General features: G+C 50.6%; 5 protein-coding genes across 5 annotated transcripts; 3 read left to right on the top strand and 2 right to left on the bottom strand.

The window, feature by feature from the left end:
* Nucleotides 1-869: 869 nt before the first annotated feature.
* EPUS_02355 (uncharacterized protein) lies at nucleotides 870-2,858 on the top strand (the record flags this gene model as incomplete). The annotated part of the gene is made up of 5 exons (XM_007805261.1): nucleotides 870-966; nucleotides 1,017-1,257; nucleotides 1,315-1,358; nucleotides 1,410-1,421; nucleotides 1,477-2,858. 5 exons carry the CDS (start codon nucleotides 870-872, stop codon nucleotides 2,856-2,858), a joined length of 1,776 nt encoding a protein of 591 aa, XP_007803452.1.
* A 662-nt stretch (nucleotides 2,859-3,520) lies between these two features.
* Nucleotides 3,521-6,654, top strand: EPUS_02354 (uncharacterized protein; the record flags this gene model as incomplete). The annotated part of the gene is made up of 3 exons (XM_007805260.1): nucleotides 3,521-5,063; nucleotides 5,119-5,655; nucleotides 5,705-6,654. The coding sequence occupies 3 exons, from the start codon at nucleotides 3,521-3,523 to the stop codon at nucleotides 6,652-6,654; spliced, it is 3,030 nt and encodes a 1,009-aa protein (XP_007803451.1).
* Nucleotides 6,655-7,857: 1,203 nt separating this feature from the next.
* EPUS_02353 (Histone acetyltransferase GCN5) lies at nucleotides 7,858-9,311 on the bottom strand (the record flags this gene model as incomplete). The annotated part of the gene is made up of 3 exons (XM_007805259.1): nucleotides 7,858-9,051; nucleotides 9,124-9,224; nucleotides 9,290-9,311. 3 exons carry the CDS (start codon nucleotides 9,309-9,311, stop codon nucleotides 7,858-7,860), a joined length of 1,317 nt encoding a protein of 438 aa, XP_007803450.1.
* An 858-nt stretch (nucleotides 9,312-10,169) lies between these two features.
* On the top strand, nucleotides 10,170-11,357 carry EPUS_02352 (uncharacterized protein; the record flags this gene model as incomplete). Its single annotated transcript, XM_007805258.1, has 1 exon — nucleotides 10,170-11,357. One exon carries the CDS (start codon nucleotides 10,170-10,172, stop codon nucleotides 11,355-11,357), a length of 1,188 nt encoding a protein of 395 aa, XP_007803449.1.
* A 1,185-nt stretch (nucleotides 11,358-12,542) lies between these two features.
* On the bottom strand, nucleotides 12,543-14,786 carry EPUS_02351 (uncharacterized protein; the record flags this gene model as incomplete). The annotated part of the gene is made up of 1 exon (XM_007805257.1): nucleotides 12,543-14,786. The coding sequence occupies one exon, from the start codon at nucleotides 14,784-14,786 to the stop codon at nucleotides 12,543-12,545; it is 2,244 nt and encodes a 747-aa protein (XP_007803448.1).
* Nucleotides 14,787-15,351: the final 565 nt, after the last annotated feature.

Genomic DNA, 15,351 nt, shown 5'->3' with positions numbered 1-15,351 from the left:
CGTTGACATGCCGGCTGCTGTTGAGCAACCCAATCTCTCATGTTCAAACGTCTTATTGAGGCTGTTTTCCGACCATCCATTCGCAGTCTGAGCCCTGTACTACTCTCATCATTGTCCGGCGTCTTGTCTCCGAGTTGAAGGCTAAGAAGTATTCCTGACAGATTTCTGCCAATATCTATACCCTTGTGGTTTTCTGGAAAGGCGTTTGTCACTGGTAGGCGTTCGAGGAGAATCTCGTGCTTTTTACAGTTGGTTACAGCATAATGTCTTGTACTTAGGTCTCTAGGTCTATATGATGCGTCAAAAGTGTTGCATATCGAGCAAGACATAAATCTCATATAGGAAGTTATGGTTTCAACAAATGTGCAACACCCTTGATTGGGACTCCTGGTGAGCACGCAAGCTTGAGATATATAGGGTGGTGCGCTGGCTACTCTGTTGTTCCTTCTTCCTTTTTCTCCTTTCATCTGCTGCACATGCTTTCGATCCTGCTTCACCAAAATGATTGTGCAGTTGGGAGATTCTCTGGGACATCGTGGTCAGGGCAGGAGCTTGTTCACTCTCTACCTAACAGTGCCTCACTCTTGCCCTTCATGTGTCTACTTTGTTGCCTGTCCTCTTCAAGAGAGACCGCGGCTTCGACTCCTCTTCAGATGACTCTTGCATCGTTGTATAGGAGGATTTGTCGGCATCCATTCCCAGAGATGAGGTAGGAGCATCGAGGCGCACACAAGCTACTATTTTATGTACTTACAAACCCAACATTGCTTTCCAGACTCTGGCTTGGTCCGCACGTCTGTTAAGCCTCTTTCCCTCTTCATCTCCTCGGCGTGCTTGGAAGTCGAGAGCTGAAAGTGTGTCTTTTCGACATGCGGTACGGTAACTGGGATGTGCTGCTCTTCCCCCATGGTTCCAAAACCCCCATGCAAGAGTTTCGAACTCAGTGCTTCGTCACGAGAGACAACGGTATGAAGCATCAAGTCATGATTGGCAAACCTTACTTACCTGAGGTGCAGACGTCCCTTTCATCCATGATCCTACATCCTCTGGCGTCCGATATATTTCTGAAGGTAGGCCTTTGACGCAGCTTCCAGTTCTCACCACCTTCGTTGGCAGCCTTGTCCACAATGCGCCATTCCGAGTGTCAATTCATAGTTGGGAGCAGCCCAAGGCTTCAAGAATGCTGGACAGCTTGGCCAGACCAGGAAATTCAGTCACGTTTGAAGCTCGTGTTTACATCGATGGATTGATGGTAGCGTGAGTACCAAAACTGGATTGGTTCTCTCTCAGACCTTTTCTGATATTCGGTGGCAGATCGAGCATCTTCAACCAGCGAGCCATGTGGCCACATGTGATTGGTGCGTTCTCGAATCCGCAGGTGCATCTGAGGATTGCTAACTCAGGAGCAGACCTCTGTTCCCGTAACCACTCCCTGCTGTCAATGACGGAGCAGCGGAAATTGCTGACCAGAAGCAGAGATGGACAGAGAAGGCTACCAGGAGCCACTTCGGTTTCCGCCCTTTCACCAAGAAATCCTTCACGCCTCCAGCTGGGATGCGGGACAACTCCTGGGCCGCATACGAGTTGTCATTACAGAGGGCTTCTCTCGCGAGACAGGTTCTCCTTACAACAACCTAAAGCACTCTTTCGTTCGCATCAAAGATGTCTTAGCATTCTCGTTTCAGCATGCTCCGATGCGTGAGTTTGTCGCCCAATTCTCACCCGAAGCCTCGCTGATGATAATTGTCATAGACATACTTGAGTTCTCTGGGATTGCTTGGCCTAATCCAGGAATGTGGATGCAGGTTCAGTCTCGCAGCAGTCAAGGTCCAGTCTCGGGCGGTCAGCGCCCATTTGTATCTGAGACGAAGGAGGATGAGGATGCCCATGCACATTCGCCCCGACGACCAACCCATCAGGATGTGTGCATACCTGAAGGGTTCAATTCAAGAAGTTATCCAGATTTCGACGACTACTGGGCGAATCAGAGTATGCCACCACCCCCGAATCGAACGGCAACTGCGGCATGGAATCAATCAGCATTGGGAGAGCCAAATGTTATTCGGCCAAATGGATTGCTAGCTGACCCGTTCCTGGATGTGCGTGGATTAGGGACTGCGAACACCCACCGAGAGAATAAGAAATCCAGTGAAGACACCCCGATGCCCGATGTCCCCAGCTCTGAGGCAAGTCGGAACCTATCCGGCATGACCGGCATCAGCTGCAACCAAAAAGATCCTCCTTCCACCATCATAGCAAGCCACGAGGCCATCATGAATCAACTAGTAGAAGCTCTTAGTCCTCTAAAGAGCGATTACGATGGACCCCACAATACCACAAACACACCATCAAGTGGACGTGTTTTCAGCAAACCGTCCGCAGCCGCACAAGCTCGAGTAGCATCACGCCAAGCTTCCAGCCCAGAGAAGGGCGAGGCGGTGGAAGTTCCAGACAGCACGGGCCGCAAAGCTAGTATGAACATCATTTCGGCCAACCCTGGGGGCCCTGTACAAAGCAAGAAAGAGGGAGAAGACAACAAAGAGAACATGCCGGAGACTCGTGTCATTGGTGCTGAATTCACACGTCGGTCCAGCTTGAGCGCTCATCTCATCAGCACCAAAGCAGTCGAGAAGCTGGAGCGATCGACTGAGTCAAAGCGCAAGCGGCCTTTGGAAGAAGTACCTACGTGCGCCCACCAGAGCAGCGTCGATGATCTCACATCGTCCTCTCCCAGCAAAAAGGTATCGAAGATTGCGTCTGCAGAGGCGCTGTTCAAAGGGCAGTCTCCACATACGCCTGACAGAGGAAGAGACGTAAGTGGAGGGGTGCCTTTCAAGCTTGCTGCTGAAGGGGAATGAAGACATTGCCCGGCGGACATGCATGTTTACAAAGCCACGAAAGCATCGGGACGCTGGGTTGCTGCTTGCCAAGTGCATGAACATGGATATATGAGCAGTTTAATAGAGGAGAATTGGCAGAGCATAATGTGCCAGACTGGAGGAACGAGGCAGTTGAATGGGATCGTACTGAGTGGGTTCTCTATCATCAATCACTCAGGAAGCGAAGCATGAGATAGGTATTGGACATTGGTAGATATTTAGTGGTCTTTTGCATTTCAACGAGAGTATGTACGTTTGTCCATTGGTACTTGACTCCCTCTTCGCAGGCATTATGACTTTCGACAGGCAAGACCCGGTTCATCCGTCCGGTCAAAGACTGCGGGTTCGGTCCCACATGCAGACTGCACCTTCCTTACCGAGGGATTTACCCATAATATGCCCAAACACAGCACTGATGACCTAGATGGAAGCTCCTGAAGGCCCTTGAGCCTGTTACCTTCAAAACATTGTGAATTCTGGCCCACCTCACTTCACTTCGCTTCGCTTCACCTCTACTTTCTCTCCCTTGCAGATCCAGAGTCACCTCGGATTGTCAGCTCAGCTTTCGAAATTACAGAAGGGAGATATTTATTTCCGCCTCTACACTCTTCTTAACTCTCGGGTCAGTTGCTCTCTCCGAGATGTCTGATAGCGCTGCAAGGGCGCCGGCCTCAGACGATGACGCTCAGGCGGAACATCAGATTCAGGCGTCGTTGCAGCGTGCTACTGAGGAAGTCATTGGCTTGCTCCATCCTGCAAAGCATGGAAATGCTGGGAATGGCGCTGAGCGTGGTACAGATACTGTTACTTTGGATGCTTTGCCTTCGGAAGTACAAGCATCTGTGGCGGCTCCTGCTTTCTTCTCTCTCAAGCACAGTGAGCAGAATGGACGTTTCCGACATGCTGACCTCTCTCAGTCGGCTACAAGGATCCAGAACGGTGTTCATTTCAATGTTACTCTGGAAGAAGATGGCAGCAGGTTGCGGGAACTAAACGGGGAGGTAACTCACATTTCGTCGTCTATTTCTACAATCAACGGTGGTGGCACAAATTTACAGGCATCAAGCGGACTAGAGAATGATCGCTTCGGCACAAATCAGTTGAGCAGTAGTTGTGATGAAAATCCTAGCGCGAAGGATTGCAGCAACTCACTTCACAGGCAGTCTCACACAGTTGATGAGACAACAGCTGATTTACAAGGGGCATCCCCAAACTCACCTAATCGGACGACATCCTCTACAGTCCCAAACCCATGGTCGGTGTTTGCCCACTCTGATCTTGACAGCTTTACGAAACGTACATTGTCATCTGTGTTCAGCTTTGGAAGCCGACCGTCGAACAAGGCGAGAACTGGAGCAGAGGAGGTCGAGAAACATGATGACCTCAAATGCTGTCCGATTTTGGAGATGGAAAGCACGACACAAGACCAGAGATGTGACAGATCCGAGCTGCAAACCGGCGATGAAGATCAGATTGAAGTTGATGAGACCTCACATAATGTAAGTCGAGAGGTCCAGGATGCTAGCGCAGACAGCTTCGTAACAGCCAGAGAAGCGCCAACCCCCGACAGAGAAGAAAGAGTTGATGCTGCCAGAGATCAATCAAATTCCTTCTTTGGCGGGCTTCACCCAAGCCGCATGATACTGGTCTCAAATCGGGAAGCACCTCCACAGACTGGACTGCCTCCCGAATCCTGCAGCGACATGGCCGTGATTACCTGGAAGGCAACTGGAGCCAATACTATGCCGTTGAGCACCCAGCAAGAACCCAGCCAAATCCAGAAGCCAAAGAAAAAGACGACGCAGATCACCTCGAACATTGCCAGAACCAGCCAGAGCGAGGGCTCATCTACAAGGGATTGTCCGAAAGTTGAGATACGTTTCTTGGTAGAAGGCATTGAGAGCGTCAAGAAGAGATACGCGTACCTAAACTCTACCACCATCGACAGTAAGGAATGGTCTTTTGCATGGCAAGAGATAACAGCAATTTTCCGAACACCTTTCAGCTACCACTATGATTCCTGGCAGGAAGGGGTTTCGGTACAATTAAAGACAGACTTCAAGATGTTCAGATTCTGGGGCACCTTCACCAAAGCCAGGGCCAAGGAATTCATCACCAAGAAAGCCGTTCTTTACGTTATAGATAGCCCGTTCTTCTTCAAGCAAGCTGTGCCTGCTCTCCAGAGTAAGAGTCCAAATCCTCATTCTTTTAGCTGATCAGCTTTCTAACCCTAGACCAGCGTTTTGCCGAACCAACGGCCTTGCTGCCCCTGTTTATACGCACAACCGCCACCCAGATGGTACGTTTGGATGCAGTGTTCGCGTTGGTGGCCAATTCGCTGTTTTTGGTGATGACGCAGAAGGCTGGACGCATAAAGAACATGCCAAAGAGGATACCGCCAAGATGGCAATCAATGCGTTGTATCGCGAAGGCGTGCCAATGGACATTGGGGCTATCCCTGACGCAAGGCCAGCTGGTGCTGACCCTCATGCTGAGCCACAAGTTCCAAACAAGCGCAAAGCGCCCCTGGGTTCGCTTTGGGAAGAAGGTCAGCGAACCTCTTGTCGCATCAAGGGTCGAGCAGCACAGCATACCGGAGGCCCACGATCCAGTATTGAAGACAGAGAAGTCAACACGATTGAGCCTGACACCAAGGATGACATTCAGCATGTCACCACTGGATCAGTGTTGAGACCAACAAAGTCCTCCGTACGAACAAGGTCAGGTCTTGCGAAAGTACTCAAAGAAGTTCTGGAGCCTCAAGAGAGGGTTATGGGTAAGTCCCGCCAAGGTCTGGTGATTCGAGATGCTGAGAATGAGGGCAGTAATATGTGACCACTTGCGGATCCAGAAACCCGAGTACTGGATGGAGGGATCTTTTGGCAGGAGAAGGTGGTTCATTCGCTTTTTGTCAGAACATCCTTCTCACAAAGTAGGTCATACCTTAATCGCGCCTACAGTCGTCGGCAGCCTTAATGGCCTGCAAGACTGTGCAAGAAGAGTTGAAGAGAAGCTCTTTGAGAAACTATATAGTGGCGAGATCTATCTCGGGGATGGCGGTGCAACGTTTCTAGACCCTGCAATGGATTCTGAGTGGAGGAAAGAAGACTCTGCAAACCTCCCTCCAAGTAAAAAGCGACGCCTAGAGATGGACGAGAGTCGACCGCTGGAAGAAATCAACCGAAGGCACTATAACTCAGATAACATTGCTCTCCCGCCGTCTGCGAACTCATTGCCCCTTGGAGTCCCGGCCCTTGAGATGTGTGGCATGGACGAAGATATAGGCTATGAATCTGAGGACGAGCTTCCCCGAGACGCCATGATACTGGCCAAACCGAGTAATAGCGAGCATTGGGGACCCCAGTCAAATCTCATTGCCGCTCCACAATTTCAGGAGGTGAGACAGTCGGTGGCAGCTTCGGTCACCACAGCACAAGCAGCAAGTAGCAGCTTCTCATCGAAGCAATTCATTCCAGCAAATACCGCTATTGCTCGACCTCAGGACGCTGCTAACAGATGTATTGCGCAGAAGGGACTAGGGCTCCACGGGCCTGCCAATCTGCTCCCTTCAGGTGAACATCGTTATGTGTCACCACCACCGTTCCTCGACACGCCGACTCGGCTACCAAAGATGGGACCCGCGATCGTCAAGGTTGAGCCTCAGGATGACGAGGATGGTGATATTGTTTGGGGGTTGGAGAAGGCAGCAGCGTCGAAGATGGTGAGATCGCTTCCCTCAGGCGATCACGCTGGGGATGATGGTGCGGTTGCCTGACAAAAATTAAGAAAAGCAGAAAAGGGCTTTCTCACCTCAGATGTTTGCTGCATGGCCTCATCGGGAGGGAGTTGTAGGAGCCTGATCGTGCTGAGGTCATTGATCGACTCAATGCTACAAAGGAAAGAACGTTGCTAGCACATAACATGAGAGGGCTGCAGCATGGACATTGGAGTGAAGGGTAGAAGTCACTCTCGCTACTACTGCTCCGTTCAAAGCGGGCATAGCAAGCTCAGCGGTCTTACTCCTCCCGGTCTTTGTTGAAATGTGTTCCCCATTACAGCCGCAAGCCCAATTTGCTTTGAGCACTGATCCCAGTGCGGCATGCAGCAAGAGCAGTATTCGAATGAATGCGCTGCCAGGGAGAGGGAGAGGGAGAGGAGCACGGCCTACACAGCTTACAGTAAATAGCTCAGGGGAAATAATTCCAGCGAAAATCCCTCGTTAGGCTAGTTACATAGTCCAGACCCCTTTCCCACCGGGCGAAAAAAAATCCCAATATCAGCAAATGGACGAGCGAGCTACTTTTTTGCTCTCCTCCTGGGGCAAGAAGAAGTTTGCACGATCGGGAAAAAAAAATCCCAAGAGCCGGCGGCCCCAAGAGTCGTCGACGATTCGAGAATGAGATTTCTCGCTACACAGAAGTGAGTACCCTTCTATCTTCTACTTTTTTCAGGAGACCGAGGACGCCGCCTCTGCAGAAGAAGAAGATGATGATGATGATGCCTGATACTCCAAGTATTGAACCCCCCCCTGCCGAATTCCCCCCAGTGATAACCTAACCCAGTATAGATGTGGTGCGAGCATCCAGGCGCGACTCCGTTGGGTCTGCGCAATCGCTTTTGGGGGGAGGAGAGTCGATAGTGAATAAGTTATAGCTCCGCCTTCGGGCCCAAAAGTCCGCTAGCCTAACTTAGCAAAATAGATGCCTCGTTCTGCGGAGTTGGATGCTGCATCCGCGACGCGATCCATTGAGCACCCTTTGTGACTAGGTGAAAGAACCCTCCATTTAAAAAAACTAAAAAAACTAAAGAACGGCAGAAACGTCTCGTCCTCCACCGAGGCGGAATGAATGTCAGAAGGCCCGCGGCTGACAGGCAAACGCCTGACCTGGACCTGACCTAAAAGCAAGACTCCTGCTACCGGAGAACAAGAAGCGGATTGGAAGCGCATCATTCCGCCAGATGCTGTGGAAAAACCAAGTTAGCCAGAACACCGAATCTTGATCCACGAAAGTATGCCCACAACCGCCGCGTGAGTTTGGGTAGGGGGAAACAATGGGGAAAGAGACCGAACACCACATACCGACCACTCGGGAATCGCCTTGATCTGTCCCCACATGAACCTCTCCAGTTTATTCGCGCTCTTCGCATATGGGGTCGTGTCGGTGTTGTAGCTCCGACAGTTATCAAAGATCAGCTTGGCATCTCGGATGAACTCGGCGGGGGTCGGGTAGAGATCATTGCTCAGCCGCTCTTCCATGGTGGATAGGTCCATGGGCTGCTGGATGACTTCGTAGTAGTCGGGGACTTCGTCGCGGTTGACTGGTTGCGCGAACGGCCAGGCGGCGGTGTGGTTCTGCATGTCGTTGAGCAGGTGGAGGAGCTGGTTGTAATTTGGCCCGTGGCGCGGTTGGCGCGATAGCTCGTCCATGCTCGGCGACCAGCCGGACAATTTGATGGCGGGGATGGATAGGGGATCGATCGGAGTTATCGGACCGGTGCTGTTTCTCCACTGAGGCGGTGGTTGGTGGACGACGTGCGATTTGGACACGGCGCGGATCTTGGCCATGACGCATTCTTTCTGCTTTTGGAGCATGCGCGACGTCTCAAGGTAGCGAATCTTGGGTAACATGGTGCATTGCATTATGGTGCCGCCTTCGTAGTCTTTGATGTAGCCCATCCAGATGGACTTTTCGAGCGTGATCTCTTTGGTGAAGCCTTGCTTTTTGAAGTAGCCAATCGCGTAGTTGTCGGCGTAGGTGAGGAAGTGCATCACGTCCGAGGTGGCTTTGACGTAGTCCTTCAGGTGCGCCATAAGGTGTGCGCCGTAGCCTTTTACCTGCTGGTCGGAGGAGATGGCGCAGAAGACTATTTCGGCGAACTTGCGGCCATGGAAGGGACGGTAGGTGATCCCACCTACAACTTCGAGTGGGTGTTTGACGATGGCGATGGAGAGATGGGTCTTGTCGTAGACAAGGCGCGCAATGTAGTCTTTGGGCATTTTGGGGAGCTGTTTTTGGAAGATACATTTCAGGCCTGTGAGGATGATGTTGCTTTCTCGGGAATTGTCGTTGTTCACCACGCGGAACTCGATGATCCCATTCTTTTCCTCTATGACGGCCGGCTTCTCGGGGAATGTGACGATGTTGGGAGAGGGGAGGGGCGGAGAGTCACCCTGGATGGTGAACCAGTCAGCCTGACCACATTGCAGCATTTTGATTGGAAATCTGTTGTTCAAGATACCTACCTCCTCGCGTTTCGGCTTGAATCCATTCTGCTCCGGCGTTACTGTTCGCGCCTTCTTGGTTCTCACGGAAGTCAAAGTATCCTCCGGCGCCTTTCGTTTGTCTGTGAGTCGCAAGTCAGAAGTCAGTTCCATCAGCCTCCACATGGCGGTGAGTGGCACAACATACTTTCGGCCGACAGTGGTGCCATGCTGTGTTAGACTCTGGAGTCCATCCACCACTATCAGATTCTCTTTGCACATACTTTGGAGCACTTGACACGCTGATCGACCAAGTTTCGCCCGCAAGCGGCAAATATTGAATGACGAACGCGGTTAGTGTCGGAACTTGGTGCCACCGACTCGTATAGCTAGACAGGCCTTGGCAGCCTTGGCAGGTACGCACCCAGAACTTCAGTTGCTGTCAATTATTGTAAGGACAGTTTGTTGCGTGCGATTAGGAGGATCTCATGAAGGATATTCATCACTAATCTATTGCTATTACCCGTGTTAACCTTCCTCCGACTATACCCTACATCAATCGCAAATGTCTCTACAAGAAGTTTGGGAGGTGGCTTCCGGAAGTCCCTTCACACCTGTTGTTTCCAAGGATAACCAACTGCTTCTCGGCCTCACTTTGCTTCTAATTGGTATTTCTTTCAAGCAGAGGAGGGTGTGAGGCCTAGCTAACCCTTGCAGCACTGAGCTTTAGCGCACTGTTTGGACTGAGTATGAAGACTAGAGTCCAGCACAACGCCGCATCGCACTGACATTACATAGATCGATCACTTGTTTCGCTTCCATTACTCGGGATACCAGCTTCTCTGGCATTCGGGTAATATGTGCCTCGATCTCCGCCATTGGCAATCCATGCTAATATACACTAGCTTCGGTGCTGTCTACACAATCTGTGGTGTTGGAGTCTACGTCTAAGCCTGCAACCTTGGTATCCTACTCTGCTGCACTCGATCGCAAGATTCGTTTCGAGGAAAGGAGTCATACTTGCGTCTTCCACACCAAGATGCGATAAGAAGAAGACAGCGCCACAACTTCTTTCATTTTCATCGGAGATGGACAACAGCAATAACCCTATTTTTACAGCGGTATCCAGCTCCGTCCGACAAGTCTCCCTCCTACTGCGCTGCATTGGTTTTTCTCCCAAAGCCGAAGTCCAAATCACGACCGACGGACTCCGCTTCTCTGTTGAGGAGTTCCGTGCCGTACAAGGACTTGCATTTCTCGAGCGAAGTCTCTTCTCGTCCTACAGCTTCAATGCATCCTCCGACACCGCTCCATCTTCTCCTAACGAAACAACCTCGTCGCCCAGCTTCCAGATCAACCTGATTGCTTTACTGGAGACTCTCCAAATCTTCGGCCTCTCGGATGCCACCAATTCTTCCTCCCGCAATCCTAACGGCGGCTTCACATCCTCATTTGCTCATAATGCTTTCAACACTCCTGCACTCGCGGCAACCGGCGGGACATGCCGTATATCTTATCCATATCTAGGCGCTCCACTCAGCATTACCATTTCCGAAGCAGGTGTAACAACAACATGTAATCTGAATACGTACGAATCTTCCACCGATGCAGGATTCGATGTCGATGAGTCCATTCCCTTACAAAGAGATGCATTGACCTTGAAGATCATAATGCGAAGTACTTGGCTGTATGATGCAATCACCGAGCTTGCGTCTACCAACCCCACGATGTTGATTCTCACAGCGTCAGGTCATACCACCCCTCTCTTCGCCCTTGAGGGGGCGGGCGGTCCCTTCGGAGACAGCGTAGTTGACTTCCAGCCCGAACCGTCACGAACCCCAAAGTCAGGTCTGAGCTCCAATGGAACAGGAAAAGATGAGAAGGCCAGGGCGCCCTTGGTATCTGAAACCTTCACCGTCCTCTCGGGCTCGGGAACGAGAGGAACGATCCGACAACGTTACAAGTTCGCGCACATTCAGAAAGCGGCACGGGCAATGGATCTGGCTAGCAAAGTTTGCATCCGTTGTGATAGTCAAGGTGTCATGAGTCTTCAATTCATGATTGAGCTCTCCAGGGACGGCATTGGTGTTGGACCAGCCAGAGATGCTGAGCGGCCTAATGGTGGTGGTGGTGGTGGTGCTGCCGCTGCAAGAGTGAGCTTTGTGGACTTTAGATTCGTTCCTCTGATTGATGAAGAGGATGAAGAAGAAGGGTCTGACAAAGAGAATGAAAGCTTCGGCGGGGATATGAATGGCAGTACCGCGTCCGATCAATAAGGAGTATTTATTAAGGCATCTCTGCTCCTTCTCCTATATTGACAGGTACAGGTACAGATGAAGATCATCCACACCAGATCACCGAAAGCCTCCCTCTGCCCAAACCTTGAAAACCTACCCATCACTCATTCACCTCTACATTCACCCCTACCTCTCCTCTGAGTCTGTGACACAAATTTCATATCACACCCCAGATCACTAAAAATGAAGAAGACAAAACCAAATCCCCTCTCCGTGGACCCCGCAGATCAAAGATCAAAATAGTATATTCTCCCTCTAGTGTTGTTGTCTGCATCCCCACTGTATCTGTCCTCAATTGATATAGCTGACTTCACGCGGCCGGTCAGCAGCGTCAAGCTGAGCTCAGTATGTATGGATGACTGACGGAGCAGAGTACTACTTAATTCCTCAGATCCGGCCGAGATGGAGCTGGGAAGGAAAGGGGGCAGGAGGCAGGAGATTGATGTATACCTTATCATGCGAATAGCTCAAGAGACAAGGAAAATCCGCGACTGGGTGATCCCACACATCGAGTTATCGGACCAGGCCTTCGTGGTTCGTGGAATCGCGTCAGCGCTCCTTTTGCTCTCCTGTCCCGTCTCGTCGCTGGTCTCTCTAGTCTAGATGCTGAATGCATGAGATGGATAATGGATAAATAAATCAGTCATCCCAACCTTCAAATTACAACTAAACACGTTTCATCGACTACTGAGACCAGGCGAGCGAGCATGTCATCACTAACCAGTATGCGCCTGCTCAGGTATTGGTTTCCTTACCTGATGGCATGTAACTTACTGAATGATGAGAGAGTCATGGATGCTGATCTTGGTGGTCACTGTAGTCAGCGTGTTGCAGCTGTAATTGTTAGTCAGGTTGGGAGTGGCACGGCGAGCTACAGATGACCAGTAAGTTAGATAAAGAACCACATGCATAATCATTCGGATGCCATGTACAGAGTATTGAGGTTAGCTAGTCAATCAAGGTTTTGGGTGTGACCAGCAGCACCCACAAGATATTCCAACAGTTGAATCTGTGCGTCATGCTTTCAAGCAATTCAGACAGACTACCCATTCTCCCGCTTTTGAGACTTCTAGCTCTCGAATACCCAAATATCCCGCCTGTTCCAACCAATGTCAGGTTCCTCGTCACAGGTCCCTCCCAAATACAATGCGGTCTTCTATCCTATCAGTTCTTCTTCCTGTCCCGACCCCTCTCCTTCTCCCATCCCTCCCAAATCTCCCTCTTCAACTCCCCAATCCTCGTATGCATCTTCCTCAACACCTTCACCTCCTCCGCATCTCGATTTGCCTCTGGCATAGCCATGATCTTTGCATGCAGGGCTTGATACCGCGCGTATTGGATCTTGAAACGTCGAGATTTGGATTTGAGCTGCAGATCTGATTGCAGTTTTGATGTAGAAGGAGGGGAATGTTTGGTGCCGGTGGTGGATGAGGAGGCGTTGGTTGTGGTTGTGTTGACGGTTGAGGCGGAGGATGAGGAAGGTGTGCGGCTTCGTTGAGATGAGGAGGGTGTTGTGATACTTGTGTTATTACGATTATTGGTTTTGTTCTCGGCAGGCGGTTTGTTGATGCGGTTTATAGTGGGGCGCTTGATGTGGTTTCCATTGATTTGTTGGCGTTTAGGTGCAGGAGAGGGATGATCTTCCGCTTTGCGCTTCTGCGCGGTGGAGGTGGGTCTTGGTTCTGAAGTCTTTGATGGAGGTAAGGGTTTTTGGCCTTTAGTATGAGGTGGGCTCATTGCTGGAGAAGAAGTTGCAGAGGAGAGGCTGTTGGTTTTGCTGGATTGCGAGTTGTCGAGGTCGGTCGCATTGGTTGGTGGAGATGATGCAAGAGGAGAGCGCTTCTGTGGTGAGCTGTCAGTTCGCGGTCTTGGAGATGCTTTGTTTGTGGTGCTGTCAGGTCGAGGTCGAGTTAAAGCCGAGTTTGGCATCAAGTTGCTGGTGATTTGGGAAGACGTTTTGAGCGAAGACGTTGGTGGTATGCTGGAGGTAGTAGTAGTAGCGGTAGGCTTGGATGGTTGCTTCATGGTAGATGACCTGGCTTTGGCATCGGGTCCCTTCTTTAATTTAGTAGTGCTTTCAATAGTGGTCTTGACACCCGCGAGTTCTTCGTCAGAGTCTTCAATGACTTCTGATGACTTGAACTTCGCATTCGCCTGAGCTTTTCTTCTCTCCTTTCTCGGAGCGTCTTTACCATGCACTTCCTTTAATTGCTTAGTCGCTTCCTTACGCAAGGTCGAGCTCTTTTCCAGACTTTCATTTGTGTCGCTTCGAGGTTTTGTCTTTGTCGCTGACCCTTTTGCCTTGCCAGCAGGCTTTCCATGGTCTGTATCAGTGTCTGTCACGCTTGGAGGGGCACCTTTACTCAAGCCAGCCTTAGGTGCAACGACATTGAGTCCCGCCTGGGCAATCTTCAACCTTGACAATTCTGAGCCCTTGCCCTTTCCCCGTTCCTTGACTGGCAACAAGGTCTCCCAGATTTGATCACTTGTGTTTATTCTCATACGATCAAATGCCGAGATGGCTCGATCGATTGCGGCTTGACGATCATTTTCACGAGGATACGGAAACTTCCATGGATCAAGCTCACGGTAAGCTTTATCCTTGAGCTCTTGCTTTGCGTTTGCATCTCTCGCATCTTTGACGTATTTGTGCAGGAGCTTCTCGCAATCGTCTTTGGTGGCATGAATTGCTTCGGCAAGAGCTTTAGGTGTGATAGCGTCAACGGCAAGCAAATGCAGAAAAGGGATCTTTATGGCGTTGAGTCTGATTTGGTCCTGACTGACAGAAGCGGGAACGGATCTGGCGATGGGGCCAGGACCATTTGTGGGTGAACCCCCAGCTCCAAGAAATGGGCTAGTAGGGGTGGACCGATGTGTTGTGTTCAGGAAGCGATCTTTGCGAATAGCAGAAGGCTGGGATTGATTGCCTTTTGCTTTTTGGCTCAGTTCCGTCAAATGTCGAAGCTCATCTTTGTCTGTCACTATCCTTGCTTCATTTGATGCCTTTTGCTCCTCGTGAGACTTCAGGCTGTTTTGAAGATTCGCCAGTGCCTCATCTGCCTTTGCAGTGTCCGTTTGTGCCTTTTGGGCTTCGAGTGTATGACTGAGTTTTCCCGAAAAGTAGAAAGTGCTGTCATCGTCGAGGGAACATTGGTACAGTTCGGAAGGGCATAATTCAGGATATGCGGAGACTGGCTGTAACTTTTTGCCGTGCTGCACCGAAACTCGCTTGCCGAAACGAATGCTGATCTTCTCCTTGTTGTGAAAACTCTTCAGTATCTCCTCAGTAGCTCTCTGAGCGAGGTTAAGCCGGATCACTTGAGAGGGAAGGGCAGAGTTGGAAGCAGGACCCCGTTCGGGAGTCCGCAGGAGGACAAGACCATCACTGGGAACAGACAAAGCAGCCATGGTAACAGAGACAATCCTGATATCTGTGGCTGTAGGTTTCAATGTTGAGAAGTTCGGGTGGTGATGGGCTCAGCTTGTGTTGGAAGTGGGGAAGGCTGACAGAGTGAATGAACACCACTCAATAGCCATGTCAGAATTGGCTGTTTGAGTGGTGACAATGCGGGCCAAGGTTACATACAAGTAGCAGGAAATGATTGGGCACTTGAATGCATCGACCTACAGAGAAGTGAATGTCAGAAGTAGGAACAGAACAAAGAATGCAGGTTTAAGGTGACATTACATTGACAGCAAGAGGAAGGGACGGACAGCGGACAAGTGACGAGTGAGCAAGGTGGTAGTGAACACTGAATGGTGGATTCTTACAAGGTGCGTGTGGGGACCTCAAGGTTCCTTGCTGAACAAGGGAAATGAAAGTTTAAAACAATGGGAGCGAACCTCTTTGAGCCAAATTCAGGTGCACTTGCTGGATGCCTAACCGGGCCCAGACTGTAAACGTTCTAGGAACATGCAGGCCAAAACACGCCCTACTGCCCGGGAACTCGGCTGCACTTCCATGTGCTCGATC

The sequence above is a fragment of the Endocarpon pusillum genome (genome assembly GCF_000464535.1).
Source record: "Endocarpon pusillum Z07020 unplaced genomic scaffold scaffold4192, whole genome shotgun sequence".
Taxonomy (NCBI): domain Eukaryota; kingdom Fungi; phylum Ascomycota; class Eurotiomycetes; order Verrucariales; family Verrucariaceae; genus Endocarpon; species Endocarpon pusillum.
This window is presented reverse-complemented; position numbering and strand designations above follow the sequence as displayed.